General features: G+C 51.4%; 9 protein-coding genes across 9 annotated transcripts; 5 read left to right on the top strand and 4 right to left on the bottom strand.

Moving 5' to 3' along the window:
* Window positions 1-142: 142 nt before the first annotated feature.
* Window positions 143-1,941, top strand: BU26DRAFT_592833 (carbohydrate-binding module family 50 protein; the record flags this gene model as incomplete). Its single annotated transcript, XM_033834848.1, has 4 exons — window positions 143-211; window positions 571-792; window positions 881-1,707; window positions 1,767-1,941. 4 exons carry the CDS (start codon window positions 143-145, stop codon window positions 1,939-1,941), a joined length of 1,293 nt encoding a protein of 430 aa, XP_033686566.1.
* A 3,965-nt stretch (window positions 1,942-5,906) lies between these two features.
* Window positions 5,907-8,300, top strand: BU26DRAFT_603957 (HET-domain-containing protein; the record flags this gene model as incomplete). The annotated part of the gene is made up of 4 exons (XM_033835480.1): window positions 5,907-6,439; window positions 6,506-7,399; window positions 7,808-8,004; window positions 8,051-8,300. The coding sequence occupies exons 1-4, from the start codon at window positions 6,038-6,040 to the stop codon at window positions 8,298-8,300; spliced, it is 1,743 nt and encodes a 580-aa protein (XP_033686565.1). The 5' UTR covers window positions 5,907-6,037.
* Window positions 8,301-8,406: 106 nt separating this feature from the next.
* Window positions 8,407-9,541, bottom strand: BU26DRAFT_518190 (uncharacterized protein). The gene is made up of 3 exons (XM_033828754.1): window positions 9,280-9,541; window positions 8,646-9,216; window positions 8,407-8,590 (listed from the first exon to the last, which is right to left on the bottom strand). The coding sequence occupies exons 1-3, from the start codon at window positions 9,517-9,519 to the stop codon at window positions 8,535-8,537; spliced, it is 867 nt and encodes a 288-aa protein (XP_033686564.1). The 5' UTR covers window positions 9,520-9,541; the 3' UTR covers window positions 8,407-8,534.
* An 829-nt stretch (window positions 9,542-10,370) lies between these two features.
* Window positions 10,371-10,802, top strand: BU26DRAFT_504054 (uncharacterized protein; the record flags this gene model as incomplete). Its single annotated transcript, XM_033826741.1, has 3 exons — window positions 10,371-10,379; window positions 10,460-10,741; window positions 10,785-10,802. The coding sequence occupies 3 exons, from the start codon at window positions 10,371-10,373 to the stop codon at window positions 10,800-10,802; spliced, it is 309 nt and encodes a 102-aa protein (XP_033686563.1).
* A 1,038-nt stretch (window positions 10,803-11,840) lies between these two features.
* Window positions 11,841-13,338, bottom strand: BU26DRAFT_286115 (integral membrane protein-like protein). The gene has a single exon (XM_033821562.1). The coding sequence runs from the start codon at window positions 13,172-13,174 to the stop codon at window positions 11,909-11,911; it is 1,266 nt and encodes a 421-aa protein (XP_033686562.1). The 5' UTR covers window positions 13,175-13,338; the 3' UTR covers window positions 11,841-11,908.
* Window positions 13,339-13,551: 213 nt separating this feature from the next.
* Window positions 13,552-15,404, bottom strand: BU26DRAFT_482226 (pheromone response pathway component SRM1). The gene is made up of 4 exons (XM_033825763.1): window positions 15,193-15,404; window positions 14,556-15,142; window positions 13,898-14,510; window positions 13,552-13,844 (listed from the first exon to the last, which is right to left on the bottom strand). The coding sequence occupies exons 1-4, from the start codon at window positions 15,320-15,322 to the stop codon at window positions 13,615-13,617; spliced, it is 1,560 nt and encodes a 519-aa protein (XP_033686561.1). The 5' UTR covers window positions 15,323-15,404; the 3' UTR covers window positions 13,552-13,614.
* An 812-nt stretch (window positions 15,405-16,216) lies between these two features.
* Window positions 16,217-16,855, top strand: BU26DRAFT_592818 (uncharacterized protein; the record flags this gene model as incomplete). Its single annotated transcript, XM_033834847.1, has 1 exon — window positions 16,217-16,855. One exon carries the CDS (start codon window positions 16,217-16,219, stop codon window positions 16,694-16,696), a length of 480 nt encoding a protein of 159 aa, XP_033686560.1. The 3' UTR covers window positions 16,697-16,855.
* A 470-nt stretch (window positions 16,856-17,325) lies between these two features.
* BU26DRAFT_504051 (uncharacterized protein) lies at window positions 17,326-18,493 on the top strand (the record flags this gene model as incomplete). The annotated part of the gene is made up of 2 exons (XM_033826740.1): window positions 17,326-17,598; window positions 17,705-18,493. The coding sequence occupies 2 exons, from the start codon at window positions 17,326-17,328 to the stop codon at window positions 18,491-18,493; spliced, it is 1,062 nt and encodes a 353-aa protein (XP_033686559.1).
* Window positions 18,494-18,965: 472 nt separating this feature from the next.
* Window positions 18,966-20,194, bottom strand: BU26DRAFT_518187 (uncharacterized protein). Its single transcript, XM_033828753.1, has 2 exons — window positions 19,804-20,194; window positions 18,966-19,749 (listed from the first exon to the last, which is right to left on the bottom strand). The coding sequence occupies exons 1-2, from the start codon at window positions 19,864-19,866 to the stop codon at window positions 19,015-19,017; spliced, it is 798 nt and encodes a 265-aa protein (XP_033686558.1). The 5' UTR covers window positions 19,867-20,194; the 3' UTR covers window positions 18,966-19,014.
* Between the last annotated feature and the right edge of the window lie 180 nt (window positions 20,195-20,374).

The following is a 20,374-nucleotide window of genomic DNA, read 5'->3' as shown; positions in this document are numbered from 1 at the left end:
GGTACGCGGGGGCCGAAACCCCTGAATATATATTCGAATGCAGAAGGTAATCATGTCATAGGATTTAACGCAAGGCAACAACGAGAGGCCGGCACCTTAGCGAACTCCGGTCCAACACTCGGCTGTTTGAGCAGTCGACTAAATGGTCCACTCTGACCTACTAAGGGCTCGGGCCAATGGCACCTGTTGGCTTGTCAGCCTTCCTAGGTTGGTAAGTTGGGATTTCGTCGGGACCTGGGTACTGCGGAAAATTATTCGAGCAGAGGAACATGAAGCAAGAGGTGTCCTCGCTACACCCTTGTCAAATTTATATTGAATTATGTCTTTCACGGTGGAGTCGGCCGACTAACAGACCAAGGGTAAATACGAGAAGGCTGCGGTCGAGTCGAAATGCACGTGGTATCCAGCTGCCAGCTCATCTCATCACCTCGTGCGATATAAAACCCAGAAACAGGCTGCTCTACAAGCCTTCTATACGGTTTTCTAGTAACACAGGATAGGCGCGCCGGGAAGTTTCTCCTCTGCTTTCTTTATTCCGTTACCCAACCCTTATTAATACACATTTTCAAGATGCCGATACACGCTGGCTTGTTGCTCGCCGTAGCACTCTCGTGCTTCATCCCCGTTGATGCTATGCCGAAGCATCTCACAGGGAGGGATGCTTGGCCGAATCTTCCTTCTGATCCAAATGCGTCCCCTTACTGCACGTGGTGGATTGATTATCAAGGAGAAGGAACATGTCAGGATCTCCTCACGAATAATTTCGTTGAGCTTGCTGATTTCAGGCGCTGGGTAAGTCACTTCCGAGATAGTCTCACGGCGTTTGCTACGTTCAAATTATGTGTGTTTCCGCTTGAAGGCTGATACGGTGCCTAAATAGAATCCAACCATTGGACCCGATTGCTCTGGCCTAAAAGCCGGCAACTCGTACTGTGTTGAAGCGCTGCTCGAGCCCACAGGGGTAACATCGACTGCCACGCCCAAGACTTCATCCTCCTCCACATCCTACGCCTCATCCACTCCAACTCTGAAAGCTTCATCCGTATCCACCACCAAGTCCTCTACGTCAACAGCCAGGCCTTCGTCTACAATTCCGCCTACATCGAAGCCAACCTCATCTCCTATGCCCACACCCACGCCAAAATCGACAACTCCAAAGCCTCCCGTGCCATCCACAACTACCAAGCCCGGCAACGGAATCGAGACACCACTGCCAACCCAGCCGCAAATAGTAGACAATTGCGACAAATTTTACTTCGTCAACGAAGGCGATAGCTGCGCCGCCATCGCCACCAAATTCGGCATTACCCTGGAGAAGTTCTTGAAATGGAATCCCGCGGCTGGAAGCAACTGTGGAGGGTTGTGGAAAGACGCATACGCCTGCGTCTCCATCGTCGGGGAAGAAGGTAGCACTCCCACACCAACACCCACGAAGCCTGGAAATGGGATAAGTACCCCTCAGCCCACGCAGCCGAATATGGTTAGCAACTGCGACCAGTTCCACTTCGTAAAGACGGGCGTGGATAATTGCCAGAGCATTGCGACGCGGTACCGCATCACGCTCGATCAGTTCCTCGCTTGGAATCCGTCCGCTGGGAAGAACTGCGCTGGGCTCTGGGGCGACGCCTACGCTTGCGTTAGCACTACCGACCACACACCCAGCCCCACGAATCCTGGAAATGGCGTTACCACTCCGACTCCAATCCAGTAAGTTATAAACGTTCCACATCTTCTCCTAAGACGCTATGCTGACTCAAACACCACAGGCCTGGTATGGTGAATAACTGTAAGAAGTTTGACTTTGTGAAGACGGGCGAAGGGTGTGATGTGATTACGAAGAGGAACAGCATCACCTTGGCGAACTTTGTCAAGTGGAACCCAGGGGTTGGATCGGACTGCAAGAGCATGTGGGCTGAGAGCTATGTGTGCGTTGGTGCCTAGTTTAGAAGTAAACTCGATACTATTTATTTTTTTTCTGAGTTCCGTGCTGCTGTGTTTGCTTTAAGTGTACTTTTGTCTCACGGCAACTGCGGGGAAAAAGGATATCCTCACAGATAAGTAGACGAGTTCTGTTCTGGCGATGCATAAATCAAAGAGAATCTTGATACCCAGGGAATTCTTGAGCGATTCGATATGGTTGTCGAGTTTCCGAGCGTCAGGATACTGAGGTTCGAGCAAGTCGCCAGAATTAGAGGCTAGGCCAACTGCGCAGCTGCCACGGAAGAGCTCACAATGCGGCGCGCCGAGTGGACGCAAGAGTCGAGATTCTGGAACGCGGCAAGGGGGACTCGAGTCGGTAACGGTCCAGAGGAGTAGTGACAAGTGATAATAGGGGTCGGTGTTAGATAAGCCCGTGAGAGAAGCTCTGAGGCTTGCTTCGTGAGCCCATGACTGTCCTCGATAGTGATTTACTTAGGCTTTTATGTTCCAGGCAATGCTTCGCGTAGTGCAACATAGAATGCCGGAATAACAATGCAGTGGCTAAGTAAGCCAGAAAAGTGGATCTTGGAATCGGTTCTCGCCCAAGGTGAATCTCGCATCTTGAAGTCCACACGTGCAGCTCGAAGTCCTCAAATGGTCCAGCTTCTTTCATCTTGCTTGCTGATTACAGACTAAGGCAACGTGGTGGCGCAACTTGCCTTCACTTCCTCTCAGTCGCACGCGGACCAGATACTACGGCAACGCGGGCAGACAATTCATCCTCACTACACCTCCACGCCACTCCCCTCGCCCACAGAAGTATATAGGTCAAGTCCCTGTTCTTTCCTTACGCACTCTACGCACTCTACGCTCCCTCACCCTACCAGACGCCGATCCTCAAGCAACTCTCTACCGGTCAAAGGCTGCCCAAACCCCATCATCATGAAGATCGTCGCCTGCATAATCGCTGTCGTCAGCATCCTCTCTGTCGCTGTCGCAGCTCCGCATCCCATCGACAACAACGCGGTCGCTCCGACGGAGTCCGCTCCAGCTTCAGTAAGTGTTCATTCGCCAACTAGTCTCCGCATGTTCACATCCTCCAGGACCCCGCAGAAGGCGGAACCAACATCGCCTCCAACATCTGTACCTTCCCCTGCGGCCTGGACTGCCAATGCACGTTCCGCCCGCCCTTGGAGCAATGCACTACCATGGGATGCGAGATTCTCCCTCCGCCACCGATCGTTGTGACTTGAGACTTTAACTCATTGAATTGACCTGGCTCTAAGAGCTATGCAATTATTCCACAAATTCTTTCCTGCAGAGCAGATGAAGGAAAACCATGCGAAGTGATGAAAAACCTCGCTCTCCGATCGTTGTGAGCCGGCAATCCTGCGCCACTGCGGGTCCGAAGTATTGCTCGGGCACTCATGGGAAGTGCAAGGGCTGCGATATGTCCGAGCTGTGTAAGCGAAATGGTTTTACATATTGGTGCTAGAAACTAGGTGGTATGGTTCCGCTTGGTGAGTGAGCGATCGAGATAGTATTTTCAGGGCGCTCAAAGCGAATTGAGGATAGATTTCGGCATTTACGAGGAGCCTTCACTATGGCCTTGCGGCACCGGAGTCGGTTGGGAACATCAGCCTCGCTTTGCGCATGAGGTAAGGTGATACAATGGTCTAGCAGGAAGGGAACCCTGGATTTGGCCGGAATGCGACGGGGAACTTTACACTGGTTTAGTTTGAACCTCCGGGAGATGAGCAGCAACTCATCATCCCAGCAATGTCAAGTTCCAATATTTGATAGTCTCGTTATAGTGCTTCAATCCAGCGGTGAATGCGGAAGCGGGAGCGGACACTGCGTGCGTACTTGCGACGTCGCCTTTCCCCGGCGAGTTGGCCATGGCGTGACGCGTTTTTAGCCTCCGTGCCAGCCCTATCTTGGTCTACTTTCCCTCGGCCTTAAATTACTTCCGCGTCTCTCCTCACGTTATATCCTTAAGCAAATGTCCCTCCATTAACTGCGGCTGTTAGGTCGGCGACGTACTGAAGAAGAAAGTGGATGCTTTCTGAACGATTCTCATGCTCTTACACAAGCGCAGCAACGAGTTGCGGCATGCAAAGAAGAGGAGAAGCCCTTCCCGCATCCATGTCTGGCGCATACATTGCATTCACATCAGCACGGTCCAGGTACTCCTTAAGCATAGCAGCACCGTGTGCAGCCATCGGGTAACATAGTTGCACGTCTTTGGAGCCAGCTTCGGGTGAAGAATATGTTGCTTTGTTGGAATTTGCACCCGTTCTTAGAGAGACGAAGGCCCGCTACGGCTATTCGTTTCGCTACCGGTAGAGACGGTCGCCCGCGGATACGGTCGGACGCTTACACGCTCGACGGCACAAGGTCTAAGGGAGCAACCTAGGTATCCCAACGGCTCGCGAAACTTAGATATATAATCCTGTATATCTATTAGCCCCGGTTTTACATTAGTATGAAGTGCTAGATTTACCAGCAGACTCTTCAGCGTGATCTCTTTCGCCGTCCAGAGTTTATACGTTGCCCGATATGGTGGTATCCTCACCTGGCTTCATGGGGTCCTATATCCATTGATATAGCCTTTTTCTCCGCAGTTCCTACAGTCAACTCATGTCTCCATACTTGCCTATTCACTGATATATAGGTGGCATTAGTTAGACCATAAAGCTTTCCGCGATCCGCTTCGCTAGAATGTTAGGAATGTTGAAGTAGGAAATTGAGGAATACAGTATATTGGAGTGAGGTGTATTGTATTGAGTGTATATAGCTCCGAGAAATCGAAGAAATCTCTGTGGCGCTAGTGCCCGATTAAGAATAGCTAGGCGATTGAACTCCAACAAGGAAACTATCACAGCATCCTTAATGCACGTTTCGATATCCTCTTTGACGCATCGAAGCTCTTTCCTCGGCTCTTCCCTCAGCTCTTAGGCCTGCTGCTCCGTTCCTGTTCCCCCCTAACCCGGAAACGATTGATCTCCTCGCGAGCGGTCTCATGCTCTTGAAGCGCATCACTTGACGAGGCTTCAAAGGCCTCTATGACGTCCGTTCGGAGTACGACGACTGGTTCTTGCGTCATTAATTGCATACGGCGTTGCAGCTGCTGGCTGAACATATTCAGTCGCCCTGTAGTTCTTAACCGCCTGTACGGCTCAAATCGGCTTCAGTACTTGGTGGAAACTCTTTCATTTCCTGAACGGCCCCTTACCTCCAGCTTCCCTTATCCGGTCTCGCTTTCCTATGCGATTGCGATGCATTTCTCGAGGATGTAGTACAAGTCCGGCCAAATCCGACCTCGAGATGTCCAGATCGCTCCGTAACTTGTTGGAAAGCCGAGATATGTCCGCGGTGACAAGGCTGAGACAGTTGTGCGCAATTGTGAGACTTTGAAACGAGCTTGCCGGCGAGATTGGTGAATTGCCCCGCCTTTTAGACTCTCTAACTTAAGAAGGCTGTTAGTGGAGAGGAAGGTATTTGCTCATCAATTTTGCCTCCAGATGCGCCGCGGCTAAGTCTTTCAGCCTTGTGTGAATGTGTGATGAGGTTTTCAGCCTGCAGACGCCATCGACGCGTGTGATCCTCGGCCTTCCAATAAGCCTCTCAGCATCTTCGCATACGAATAAAGGACGACAAGCGGAGTCCTTGGGATAAAAGAGCGCATGCGCCCAGAGCCGTGATGTTGGGTGCCCACGCAAGCGCGAGCGGTCAGACGGCATCTCCTTCCCTCGCGCCTCGTCGCTTCATCTTCATCCACATTCGACCACTAGTCCTGCGAGCCGCAGCTTCTATGGTTTCATGAAGCAGAATCCCCTTCTTAGCGTCGTGATCACATCCAAGGGGATTCCCCGTGTCGTAGAAACATCGCCTGCGTGATTGGTCAGCCTGCCCTACCCTCGACACAGCCACGCTAACCGGCGTGCATGCATGGCTAAGCACTTCTCATCCTTCCGGGGAAATAAATTCCAGATACAGCCTTTCTAAAGCCGGCCCTCCTTCTCATATCAACGCCAGCCTCGCTTCTCCGTTATTCTCGCATCCCACGTCGAGATTTTTCGAGCCCAGCAGCGCTTCAAGCCCCATAATCCCCGCCATGACGGGAAAGCGCAAGTCTAGCGCCAACGCTAATGTTGACACCTCCATCGCGAAGCGCCTAAAACTTCGGAAGCGCGCAGTAGCCCCTCACCTATCGGGCCCAGAGACTCCTAGAAGAAGCACAGCTCCAAGTGCAACGAACGACAGTGGTAAATCGGCCTTCATCCCTTTCCGGGCTACCGAGAACGACACTCAGAACTACCACGCCTTGAGTCCTAGTTCTAGAGAGATCCGCTACATTTCACTTGAGCCGAGCGACGACAATGCCGAGGACTCCAAGATAGTATGCTTTCTGGGCTACATATCCCTGGACAACAAGAAAAGAATACCATACGAAGCACTGTCATACTGCTGGGGCGACGTGTCCGATACTGTCCCAATAACGCTTCTACACCCGGTTGTAAAGCCTCCAGTTCACTCCAATGGCCCCTAGGATACTGCAATCGCCTGTAAACACGTCTCTCAGCGGTACGAAGTGACCAAAAATCTCGCCGCTGCGTTACGGAACCTTCGATACAAGGACAAACATCGCGTGCTCTGGGTTGACGCCATTTGTATCAATCAAGAGGACCCTATCGAGAGAAGCGAGCAAGTTAGAGATATGAGTCAGGTCTATTCACAAGCCGAGCGAGTATTGATCTGGCTCGGTGAAGAGAATCTGTCCTGCCAACTTGCTGTGAAGTACATGGACTTATTGGCAGTCGCTCATGGTAATGATGGTGATGAGGAGGAGGAGGAGGAGGAGGAGGAGGAGGAAGATGCTATAGGAGACGTTCAAGGCGACATTGGAGAAGATAGTGGAGACGGCAGCAAATTCCACATTGCCTTGAAGGGACTATATCGGCTCGAAAAGGAACACGAGCGCATTTCTATCAAGTCCCTGACGGAAGACTTGTCTGACGAATTCTTTGAAGTCATTGTGCATACGCTAGGTGATCTCCTGTCGAGGCCATGGTTCAGACGTGTTTGGGTTGTTCGAGAAGTCCTCTGCACCCGCACCGATCTCGAAGATGCGTATCAAAATGGTAGAATCATCGTCAACATTGGGAGAATGCGCATCCCCTGGGGCATGTTCTTCATGTCCATTGATCGTATAGTACACTATCAATGGGACCGACTCTGGCACTTCCTGCATACGCCGGTCAGGAGGCAGGCATACCATTGCCTAATGTTCTATGAAAGTTGGTTAGAACTATGGAGATCCGTCGAACCAGAAATAGTAGACCTCTTGGTTGTCACGCACGGTTTCCAGGCAAGTGACCCGCGGGACAGATTGTTCGCACTTCTAGGTCTCGCAATCGATTCCAAAGATTCGGACAGTCACTTAATCCGCCCCGATTACACCAAATCTCTTGTTCAGGTATTAACAGACTTCGCTCGATGGCATATCGAAACCACGCGTTCATTATACATTCTCGCTTCTTGTGGTGAAAGCTGGGGAGTCAGTGTACCAAGCTGGGTTCCTCGTTCCTTTTCCGACATCGAACGCAATGCTCTCCGTAGACTATCTAAATTCATCTCGCACGGATATCTACAAGGCCTTCACGTCGAAAGTGAGACAATGGAAGGACACGATACCGACAACGGCCTGAACCTTCTATTTGAATTCTAAGGCTCATCACTTCGAGTCCATGGAGTGAAGCTTGCGCGCATTCAAATCGTGATGGAGCAATCCGTGGCATACGGTTTTCCCCAAGATCGATATTCCGTACGCCCAGTGTCTCAGCATCAAGAAGAAGAAGAAGAGCTTTTCTCATGGCTACTACAGAGCTGTTGGGATCCGCTCAAGGAGCCTAGCGATGCACGCTTCTTGAATAATTGCTTGCGGATGTTCGGCATGGGCGAAGGCAATGATAGCCCGGATGTCTGGTCGAAGGGATTCATGTCATATCTGGAATACTATGGAACATCGACGCAAATACGCGACACTGGGTTTTTCTCAGACTGTGGACCAGAGAGCATCCGGTACGTGGAAGAAAGAAGGCTTTTTTTCTGTAGCCCTGAAAATTAGAGTGTCATGCCGCTTCTTCAACACAAAATCAGGAGAGCTTGGGTATGGGGACCTGGTAGAGGAGGGAGATGTTGTGGTCGCGCTTCAAACGGCGAAATTTCCCTCCGTGATTCGGCCCTGTCAAGAACCCGAATTGGAAGGGAAGTTTCGTTTCGTCGTGCCCTGCTTGTTCTACGGCCAACAGCCCATGAACCACGAGATGTATTTACCCACGGCGGAGAGGCCTCTGGAAGTTTTTGAGTTGGTTTAGAGAAAACCAGATGTTCTTCGATTGGTCCTGTGGACTGCAAAGTTCAGGCGTTGTTTCTGCAGATTCGGCACGCAGGAATGAGGAGACTTAGCTCCGTATCATTGCGTGAAAATTTATTAACGTACTACTTCAGGGGTGTACCAAGAAGCCAGCAACCAAACATATACTTCTAACTCCTGCAGGTGGATAGATCTTAACACAGACTTCGACATTCATTCCTACCAAGCGACGGATTTACCCAGAGGCAGGGGCATATTGAGCCTGGAAACCACCAGGGAGCGCATCAAGCCCTAAAAGCATTAGCAAGTGCTAATAGAAACACGCAAGAAAACGTTCCCGACTTACATCCATCAATATCCTCATCCACCACCACCTTCTGCGTGCACTTATTCATATCCGCAACCGACTGAAACTTCGCCCCCGACTCCGAGCAATTCGTCGTAAAATGGCACGGGTAATCCAATATCTCTTGCAGCGCATTCCCCTTCCAGCCAAACACATAATCCGCATGGTTCGCATAGCCCGTTGCATCACCGAACGACCACACGAAAGGCTGGCTTCCATCCTCAGGCCATTCCAGGTCATTGAACGGCTTCGTGTCCCAGACGACTTCGAACATGACTTGCGCGGTGCGCACGGGGTGCGTTGACGGGCAGGGTCCGGCGCTCTCGAAGGTGCCTGTCTCGGGATAGCTCATGTGAGACATGTGATCGGGGCTGTCGAGGTTCTTGCCGTCCCAGCAGGTGGGGAAGCGGAGAGAGGTCATGATTCCTTCTTTGCATTTGCGGTTGGGGAGGGCGATGAGCTCGGGGGAGCGCGTGACGAAGGTGTCTAAGCAGGTGTAGGTCAGTTGGCGGAAGCGGGCGGCTTCCGCTAAGGTTCGGGCCTGGACATCGCCAATGAACATTCGGAAACCCTGTCTCTCGTCAATATCCGGTATTGGAAGTGTCTCGGGCGAGCTTCTGGTCGAGCAACTTACCGGCTGGAAAGCTGTCACCTTTGACTTCTGTTGTTGGTCGTAGATGGCGTCCTGCATGTAGTAGACGGTGAGGCCACCGTTGGCGTTTCTGAATTGGTTGTTTCCGAGTTGGGGAACGCGCTTGTAGGTACCGTTCCGCGCGCGGAAATAGAGGACTGCAGTCCAGTAGTTGGAGAAGTCATCACTGAACTGGCAGGTTGTGCACGTCGATTCGCCTGGCATATCTTTTTCGGGCTCCATGGTAGCGTTGAAGGAGTTCTGTTAATAGCCATTAGGAATCGATATAACATGAAGGCTGTTTACGTACTCCGCCGACTATCTGGTGGACATGAACGGACGGAACCATGCCAGGGTTCACCAAAGGGTCTAGTCTTTGGGTGACCAGCTGCGAGCAGTGGAATCGAACCAACGCACTGCCAGGTGCAGCGAGTGCCAGAAGGAGTACAGGCCACTGCATTTTGTCGTACTAACTCGCGCTTTGTGAACAGCAAAAAAGCAGGAATCAATATGACAAAACGACGGCGAGTGTACAGAACCCTGCGAAGGAACGAAGACTGTGTTGTTCTTTTCAATAAGTCTCGCCTGGCGCCCGAGTACTGGGATAATCGATATGAAAGCCCCTAGATTAACCGCCCGAAAGTCGAAAACCGGAGTGCCTGGGATGGTTAGAGCGTGGTAGGTCATCCTGTGACTCCCCTGACGTTTTAACGGGTACTGCAGATATTGGAAGCACCCAGCGCAGATCGAGTGCCTTAGCGACCGTACCAGCGACTCTATTGCTGACCGTGAGACAGAATTGGGCGTTCAGCAATCTCAAGCATCCACTGCCGATGTAGCTACAAACAATGGGTAAGCAAGCTTGGAGAAATGAGGTCGCTCCGTTCTGGGAGTGTTAAGCGAGAAAAGGGCCGGCTATTAGTCTAACTTCAATCTACACCATATAGTACCCAGCCAGTCGCAGATATCTCAGCCTGACGTATATTGACTCAACACCCACACGGTGTGGGGTGCGAGTGGAGTGTTAAGTGCCGAGGTGGGGCGGACGGGTGGACGAACGGACAGTTCAATACCACTAATTTACCAACAAAGAAATGGACAAGGTACAGATCTCCGGAATGGATTAAACTGGGTGGAGATATATACAAACTTACGGAAGGTAGACAACCTCGTGAGTCGTTAGCCTCGACTTTCAGACACCATCCCCAAAGACGAAAACAAAAACTTGCCGACGATGCGCTTCGCGATCAACCTGATAGCTCTATGTTTCGCGCTCGTGGGCGTGAACACCGAAGCAGTGCAAGACGGATGTCCCAAGGAGGACTACGCATGTCTGGATGTAATCAACTCCAGCCAGTGCATCGAGCAACTCGTCATCGAACACCAGGCGCCCGTCACTAAGGAGGCGATGGTGAAATGTGTGGAGTATGAAGGCACTGCGACCAACATGCCAGGAGCATCGAAGGTAAGCTGAAGGACTTTGAGAAAAGCCGATAATATCCGGAAAGTCAAGACCAACGGGCTAACGAAAGTCCAAAAATAGTTATGTCGATGTCCGGGCTGCCATTCTGCGCCTATAAACGCTGCTATTGCGGAACTGTTCCCACCACCGTGTGCGTGAAGATGGACCGGCGAACTCGAGGCATTTCCATCGGCGAAGGACCGAAGTTGGGGCTATATGATAGGGCGTATTATAAGCCTTTGGAATGAGGAGAATATGTCATGGTTTATCATGGTCGAAGTTGTCGTGCTTGATACAATTACGTTCGTCCAGGAGGGTCCGGTTCCAACTGTGTGGGTTGGAAGAAGGGGATGGAATGGAACTAGCCCCCACGCAACGTTCGAAAGAGGGACATACAAGGTGAACAATCTGAAATGGAGTTTTCGATTTTTCGATTCCCGGGACACATCCCCATGTGTATATTTGCACCTTGCCCGCCAAACCTAGTTCTCCCCATAGCAGGCCTTCTTTACGCGAGGGGGAAGAAAGCAGCCGAATGCAAATGCTGCACGTCCCGCGCCATGTAACTCTTATACGGCATCGCTGTCGCCAGAACCAGTACAGTTCCGTGAACCGCCCGCGAAAGCTCCGGTCGGCCTGGTACAGTCTTTGGTATACCGTAACTTTCCACCTATGTCAAGACCGTAACGATCATGGATCAGGTAAGAAACCCAGAGTGTCGGATCGTCCACGAAACCGTGGATGCTTTGCATAGGTGCCGTTGCAGCCATGTCAGTCTCCTTGGCTTCCAATGCTCGTATTGGATGGATCCGCTGCGGACGGCGTCGACGTGGTGGACAAAGAGAGGTCTTGGATATGATCGGGCTGTGGCGAGAGCCGCTCTCAAATACTCCGGAGAGGGCTGGTGTCATTACCTGGTGAAGAACCGCGGGCGTAGCTTTCCGCAACAAGGACAAGACCGGGTAGTATGCGTTCGGGCGATGTACGATGCTAACTACTGGCGACGGCGAAATAGACCTGCGTTGTTTGACTAGTATCTTCATTGGGGATCATTAATAGCAATAGCTGGGTATACTCAATGCAAAAGGCTCCCCAGCGCCTGACATGTCAAGCATCCTTTTTGCACTCCAGTCATCTTATCATTAGCACCTTTCCTCTTCTCCATCTTCCCTATGTATTCCCCCCTCGCTGTGCAACCCCCTGATGCTCCTTCCTCAGCACCTCAGCATCCATATTCTCGAAGTTGAAACTCCATATCTTCTCCGCGACACTCATCCCATGCTTACTCGCCGGCCCGAAATCATCCACCTTACTGCTCTTCCTCCCCACATGCTGAACAACGCTGGGTGTCATCGCCCACCTGAGCTCCCCTCTTTCGTTCGCATAGTCTTCGATTAGGACATCGGGGAAACCGAGACGACGGTCTCGGAAGTAGGTGGCGAGTTCGAGGGCCTTTGAGCGCGGGAAGACGAAGGCTTGGCTGCAGCAGCCGTATTGCGGCATTAGGGAGATGCCAGGGGAGAGGGGAAGGACGGTTACGCGGCCGAGGGCGAAGAAGAGGGCGATGAGGATTGTTATTAGGAGGCCGACGGAGGCCAGGATGCGGTTGGTGACGAACCGGTTTACGGTGGGGTTGCGCTCGCGGAAATAGTATAGAAGGCCCATGGGGAGGGAGAAGAAGAAGAGACTACACATGAGATATGTTTGCCAGTCTTCGGAGTTCCAGCCCAGGAATTCCTCAGTGTAGAAAAGTCGCAGGTAGAGGAACTCGGTCGATGCGTGTCGGATCGCAGACAGTTTCTCAGCCTCCTCGATCGCAGCAAGTGTGCGGTGGTACCATCCATCCATGGCCACAATATCGTCTTCAAATATTGCAATGTACGGCGTCTGCTGCGTGGTGCAATACTTCAGCAAGTACCGATAATCGTACAATCCCTTCTCGCGGAACAATCCACCTTCTTCCTCCATCGCCTTAATATGCCCCATCTCCTCCGCCGGCACATCGTACGTAAGCACGCTATCCGTCAGCACAGGCAGCCAAGCCTCACCATACGCCGGATGCACCGTCGGATCGCTATGCGGGATAAACACGGTGAAAAAGATGTCTGCCCGTTCCTGCTCCGTCAATCCGTCCAGCAACGAGCCCACCGAATCGCGCAAATACCTAGCCCCCTTGCGCGCTATCGATGGTATGCCGACGCAGAGCTTCCTTGTCCCGGAGTGCGCTTTCGGCGCGCTGTATTCCGACGCGTTGGCCGATGCGATCAAGTCCTCGGCTTGGTGTGTGCGGATCGTGGAGTAGGCAGGCGCGTAGGCGGTGCGCGGGTTGAAGAAGACAGACGTCGGGTCGCGCGAGGCGGCGGCGTGGATGCGGTAAATTATCCAGAAGGACGTGAGGGCGAATACGATCGTGAAAAGCCGTGTCGAGAAGGGCATGGTGACCGTTGAGCGAGTGACGCGCGCATTAGACTGCTCCGAGGACGAAATGACGCCAATTAGGAAAAGGTATGTCCGAGGAGTTGATCTATATCATGGTAAAGATGGGGGTTTGGGTGATGGATGGAAAAGAAAAGGGATGGGGGAGGAAATGCCGGTGTTGGTCGACAAGATGCGCAGGTACGGGATGATTGGTCGGGGCTTGGCATGGGTACATGGGCACGTGATCGGTGCTTTTCAGGTCCATGGGTCTAGATGCCCTTTGCATGTGGTCCCCAGTAGATAGATCTCCAGGACGTCAAGGAGAGGAAATGGCAGTGTTTCGACATCCAGCACAGCGGCGCAGCATATTAGACATTGCAAAAAATAATGTGCCACTGGGTATATCCTAAACATCGCGAAATGAGGAGCAAAGATAGTGCTTGCCGCCTACTAACGGCTCAGCCCTCAGCTGGAGCAGTGATGATGGAATACTGTCCTCCGGCACCGGCCCAGTTGGCTTTCGCGTTTCGCAATGCGGTGTTATCGATCAGCGTCGCAATCTCAATATCGTCATCCACGCCCTGCCCAAGTTGGAACGTGGCATTGAAGCCCCATGAGTACGCCTTGCCATCGGTAGTGATGGCAATGGTGTGGTCGCTGCCAGCTGCGGCCATAGTAGCCTTGATTCCTAGAAATTGTCAGCTCATGCCCATGGTGGGAGTGCGTAAGGGTGTCTCTTACCAGGTACAGCCGTGGGTATAGAGAGGATGCGAATATTCCCTCGGCTGTCCTTAACCACATTCTCATCTGCAAGACTGCGTACGTCAATGCCGCACTGTCCACCATCTGTACGTCCCCAGACTAAGCAATCGCCATCAGTGGTTACGGCCACTGAGTGATGGGCTCCGCCTTGAACGCTTTTCACTTTCTTCCCTGTAATACTCTCAACCCTCTGCGGTGGATGGACGATCTGCCTAGGCTCCTCATCCTGGCTAATGGGGATGCCTGCCTCACCGTAGCTGTTCAGACCCCAGGCCCACAGGCTGCCATCACTATCGATAGCGAAAGAGTGATACGAGCCGCAGCCGACCGCAATGGCCCTTTTGGGAATTGAAACGCCACTAGGAACAACGGTTGCAGTCTTAGTCCGCTCAAAGACACGACGACCAAGCTGACTTTGCTGGCCATTGCCCCAGGAATGAATGCGGCCCGACTTGTCTAGGGCGAGGGCGTGATCAGCGCCGCAAGCTATCTGAGTAATGTTTTTAAGATTCGGGAGTAGAACCGGTGTTCGTTGTTCCTCGACCAGCTCGCCACGCTTATCGAACATGAAGGCCGATTTTCCTTCGTTGTTCTGGGCCTTGTTAGCTGGAAACCGGGCATTGATTAACTGACTTACTCTAAAGGTGCCCCATCCATAAACACGGCCACCATCCGTAACCGCAAAGCTTGCGCTGCCGCCAGCTGCGACTTGTGTAAAGATAGTATTTTGGGGGAAACTATCCTCTGGGATTGCGGTTGGCGTTGACTCTAATGGGTTCATCCCACCGTCACTGTCATCAGACTTGGCATCCGCATCGGCATCAGCAATATCCACCAGCCTTCCTTCCCAGTCAGTATTGCGTCCAAGGGCGCCCAGATCATTCACACCCCAGGACAGGATCTTGTTATCGTGCGTAAGAGCAAGAGCATGCATACCACCAGTAGCAACCTGGACCACACCGATGGAATCGGGCAGTAAATTCGGGTTGAGGCGCGGTCGCTTCACCTTTTTCACGTCCGGACCGAGACCAATCTCGCCGGCGCTAACGTCTCCGCAAACATAGACGTTGAGCTTCTGGTTCGGGGCTCGATTGATGATGCCTCTCTTCTCGAGCTTTGGTCGCTTTCGCAATCCAGCGGCCTTGGGCTGTTTAGGCGCGTCGTCCGTGACAGCTTCTTGCTTGCGCTTGGGAGGACGTCCGACGGCTTCCGTAGGAGCACCGACTGGAACACGAATAGTCAGCAGCAGACAAAACACGCTAAAGGTATCGTACCATCCGCAGCCTTTTCCTTCGTTGCTTTTTGCTTTGTTGGCGTTTTCTTTACAGCCGCTGCTAGCCCTTTGGCCTCAGAGTTTGCCGCCTGGTCTTGCGGCATCCTTTGTTTGAATGCCTTCTTCCCCATCGTCGGCGACCTTATCGCTATCGCTCCTGCTATCGCCGCTAAAGTGGTCGCACCTCTCCCCGGTGTTATTGAAAAATGCAATGTTTGGCTTCCAAAGTTTGTTGTCTCCGTGGCGCGTTTTAGGAACGCGTTTTTTTCGTTGCCGGGCGACGCAATCGTGTCACGTGCGAGCAAGACTTACTAATCAACTACTACATATAAGGTGCTGGGCTTATAGCTATGTAATTTGATAGCCTTTTACGGACGAGGGAAATGTGTGTAACATGCGACAGCGATAGTAACAGCAGCGCCGTTAGGGAGAGCAACGGTAAGAAAAGCAGCATAAATGCAGGGAGAATTAGAGAAGCGTCTACCCGGGGACGGATCGAGGCGCGGTTAAGTGGAGCTGAAAACTAGTTAATCGTGTCCAGGTGAAGAGACAGAATCGGAAACAAACAGAAGAACGATATCATACATACGCAGAACGGAGGAACCGCGAAGCCGACGTCGGGGCAGTCCGCTTTGTGAAAATCCCTTTATGTGTTAGATTATCCTAAGAGCACCTCGAGGAGAATGCACAGCGAGACAAAGTGATGGTATGTTCCATGGCTGTAGTTTGGCTGCAGCTCTTTGTTCCTTGTGGCTCATATGCGCTTCACGAGAGCATCATGCGTGCGGAAAGATCAAACCCAAGCCTCACAAGGCAATTGCCTCAGCGCACTTTCTTTGTTATTGCGACTGGTGGCGTCGGGTACCTTACTGGCTTGTCTTTATTGATTGTCTTACGTCTCCTGTTTCTTTGTCTGTCTTCGTGCATATAATTGCCTTTCAAGTCGTCTTCAATATCCACAACAGATTCTCGCATATCCTAACCTAAACATCCCGATTCTTCATTGCACAGCAAATCAGTCTGAAATGACCACCACTATGAGCTCTACGTCCACTGCGAGCGATCCTACCACAGGCACTCTCGCAAAACAACTCAACAAATCTCTCCAGCTGCAATCGCCTTCTTCAGCGGACGACAAAGGGCCATCAGAAGACATGTCCTGTGAAGTCTTCACCGGCGTATTCGAAGAGGGTCCCGCCTCTACCCCAGCCCTTTTCGTCGACCTAAAGGGAAGGGCACCGCCAGGCTCCGCTGATTACTGGCGATTTCATCTTGTACAAACAAGTCTTTACGCGCGGCTACAGGGTGCGGCTTCCGGCCCCCATTCCCAGTCCCCTAGAGGATATGTCCCTCATTCTCAGCTGCACGCCTTCACGCATATCGCCCGCACAACCCACCCAGAACCAGAGGATGATACGTTCGCAAAATTTCGACAATGGGTTGATAGTCTCCTCCGTAAGGCCGCCAATACCAACCCACCGGCGTTCGTGCCGTACAACCAGTGAATGGATGGCACATAGGAGGTAGCTAAGCATGGGAGGTGGCGGGATTGGATGGTGGTGATGAGAGGATTCTTTGCGGCTTGTCTTGCGTGCTAATTGACTTGGGATTCATGCAATAGAAGGTTAATACTCTAGAGAGCTAGTTATCCCAGAACATCGTCCAGCAAGTTCATAATTTACTATTGAAGACTCCATTGCACAATAAACGAGAAACAAATCGGACACAAGTTTAGCATGGCAACGCGCGAGGTCGAACAAAGTGCATAAAGATTAGAGTACTCATGGGGTGTTGAAGGACTTCCACGTAAGGCTAACGCCGGAAATGACATCCCAAACAAGAGAATGAAGTCCCACTCGCGCTTTAAACAATAATATCTTTTGGCCAGATGGATCCTACAGTAGATTACACAAAGTGCATTGTAGAAGAGATTCGTAAAGCAAAGGATTCCCCACTGCCAGTACAATGAACCACGTATCAAAGAAGGAGAACGCACATAGCAGAGTACCACTTGGCCTCTCGAGCATAAATACTGCCCATCCGTCCCCTAGAAACATGCTTGATATATAAACCTAACCGATACAAATCACGCTGCACTTCGGACTCCTTATTACTATCATCTTACCTTAACACAATGGAATTATCCATGTCAGATCTTCGAATGAAATACTATGGCACAGCAGACTGGTCAGAGATGTCCGACATCATGAGCAAACGACAGAAAGAGGAATGGAACAACAATGCAGCAGATCCTGCAAAGAACATTGCAAAGAATTGGGTTAAGACAGAGTTCCCATATTATGTTCCTGAAAACGAACTTCCTTGTCCGCTGCCTACCGTGGCCGAAATCGAGGCGGCAGGAGATACCGGTAATCTGTACCGCGGCGGAATCAATTCAGTATATAGGGTCTGTGACGTGTACGCCGTAAAGTTCTCTTACGATCCTATTATCTTTCAGGTAACGTTGTGGCCTATTAATTTATAAAACTAAGATCAATGCTAACAAAATCCAGGAAGCCGAAAATCTTCTATTCCTAGCAGAGAACACCCAAATCAGACTCCCCAAAGTCTACGCCGTCTTTGACCATCAAGGCGGAGATCCAAGAGGGCTAATCCGTGATCCTAAGCAACGGTCTTTCACTGACCGTTCTTCTTTGCCCCGCTACTACTATCTTGTTATGGAGTATATTCCTGGAAGAATTTGCAGTCGCGAGTTCTATCGCAGTCTCTCAAAGCAGGCCCAAGAGAATATAATTCGAAATATTGCGGGGCAAATGCGCCTTCTCCGCGATGTGCCAACACCATCACCAGAATATTATGGACGAATATACCACCAAGGCTGGCATCCAAATATGCTCCAGCTACAATATGCTGGTCCACGGGGCTGTCTAAGGGGCCCATACGACTCCCACGAGGACTTTATCAACGCGGTATATAAGACGCAGGAGTACACCAACTTAATGCAATACTGCGACGACTTCGACTCACTAGCGAAACTGTACTTCCAATCCTTTCCACAAATCATGTCACGCGCTGTTGGGAGAAAGCCTGTTCTTAATCACCTCGATTTTAAGATGGACCAAGTAATGATCTTGGAGAACGAGGACAAAGATAATCCCGATGTTGTCATTCTAGACTGGTCATATATGGGATGGGTGCCAGCGTACATGGATACCGCACTCTCACTCCACACCGGCTATAACGAGTACTACGGTCACATTTATAACTGGGAAATGGGTAAGGACGTAGAGCCGGCACATCTTGATACTGCCCTCTACTTCCAAAAGTTTCTTCAAGTTTGATATGGAGAAAAAAAGGTGATCGCACATTCTGTATGACGAGGTCTACCGAAATCTGAAGGCGTGCAAAGCAACGGGCGAGGGTTGGGCTTTTTGGACTTGCTAATATGTAATCTACTAAACTACACTGCGAACGGGTCGAACAGTGAGACTGAAATAAAGCTATTTTGAGTATAGCATAAATGTGACAACTATATATGGTTCATGTGAAGTAAGCATATGGCGAGCTATGGGTCAGTCTCGCCGTGGATGCCACCCGAGATCTGATATTAGGCGAAGACCGTGCTCGGAATCTATTGGCGTCTACTACACTACCCCCGGTATATGCTCGACACAAGCATTGTATAATACAGTCTGTTAGATTTCACGGATTGGGCACGGAAGTACTGCGAAGCCGACGTCGGCTTGGCGGTCAGTCGTAGAACAGCGGTGGACGGTTTGCTCGTTCTCAACTACAATGTGCTCTGAAGGCCTTCTGGAAGATCGTATCCCCGAGTTGGTCTCTTCAGTGCACGAGTACACCTTCAAACCGTAGCGCGCTCCTCCTCCCACGGAAGCACTGATTTCATAACCCCATTCTCGTCAAACTCATCCCCGGGATCAATCATATAATCCATGCCTCCGCGGTACAAAATCCCACCTACAGACCACCATACGCGATCAGTCCTAAGACGCAACTCAACCCATACATCCTTCGTCTTGGCCTCCTCCTCACACTCCCAGTGCCTCAATTTCTCCTTCCCCTCTTCATCCACCAGCCCGTCAGGCCCTTTGACCACAGGCTCGCCAATATGCCCGAGCAACAACTCGAGATCGTCGTTTGTAGCCTCAAATGTGGAATACCGCGCAATCGCTTCATCAAGCTTCGTCGGATCACGCCGCCATTCGACGCGGACCTTTGCTTCATCAATCGGGCTGACCAGATCATCGACAGCGAAGAGTATCGTATCATCCTCCTTCGTCCGCTCATCAATGACGCCGAAAACCTCACAGGCAATGTAATCAGTGCCAGGCGCGCTACCTTGCCCCATCTTACCCTCTCCGAAATTCTCCTTGACGAATCTGCCAAGGTCCTCGACTGTAGCGCCAATGAAGTCACTCTTGAAGTCGGCATCTACGAGAGTCGCAGGCCGTGGGAAGGAGGTCTGGGAGCGGGCATGGATAAGCGCCCAGCGGTTGTCCCAGGGGCCTTCTTCCTGTTCGGATTTAGGGTGTTTTTCTCGCTCCTGTATTGATTTGACGAGGACGTCGTTGATTTTCTGGATGGCGGAGTCAGATATTGCGGCGATCCTATTAGTGAGGTTCGGAATTACTTCGACAGGCACGTCTGAGGTTACGAAAAGTGGGTACCATTGTGCTATGGTGGGCGCAGCCATTGTGCTTGTCAAGTTGCAGGGTAGTAAGAAAGAACGGTTTGAGGTAAGTCAAGGAGATAGCAGTGAAGGGTAGTGGATAGAGACCAGTGTGACTATAGGCCGCATCACAATACGGGATTGCATTAAAGAGACCCAGTTTGGGACTGCAATCCTATAAAATCGCCGGAGTGAGAAAGGTCTAGGTACCGGAAAGTTCTGAGGATGCGAGAGCGCCACACACGCGCGGAGAAGGTGGCGCCTCGCCGAATAATGACGATTGCCGCAGTCGCTCTCCGTCTTCAACCAAAGTCTCTACTCACGCCTTCCTTAATTGTGCTGCTATACTTTTGATTCCCAGAGTCACCGATCTCATATCCGTGTCCGAACCAACGTTCCGTTGCCTCGCTTCCGCTACCTAAGCATTGACTCATCCTGATCGCACTTACACCTTGCTTAACTCCGCAGCACCCTCTACTTCACACCAGGAGGACCCCAACGTCTTCCTGATACCTCCCGCCTCCGCCTCTTG

This window comes from Trematosphaeria pertusa (assembly GCF_010094035.1).
Source record: "Trematosphaeria pertusa strain CBS 122368 unplaced genomic scaffold BU26scaffold_5, whole genome shotgun sequence".
NCBI lineage: Eukaryota > Fungi > Ascomycota > Dothideomycetes > Pleosporales > Trematosphaeriaceae > Trematosphaeria > Trematosphaeria pertusa.
The sequence above is the reverse complement of the archived record's forward strand: the minus strand, read 5'-3'. Positions and strand labels throughout refer to the sequence as shown.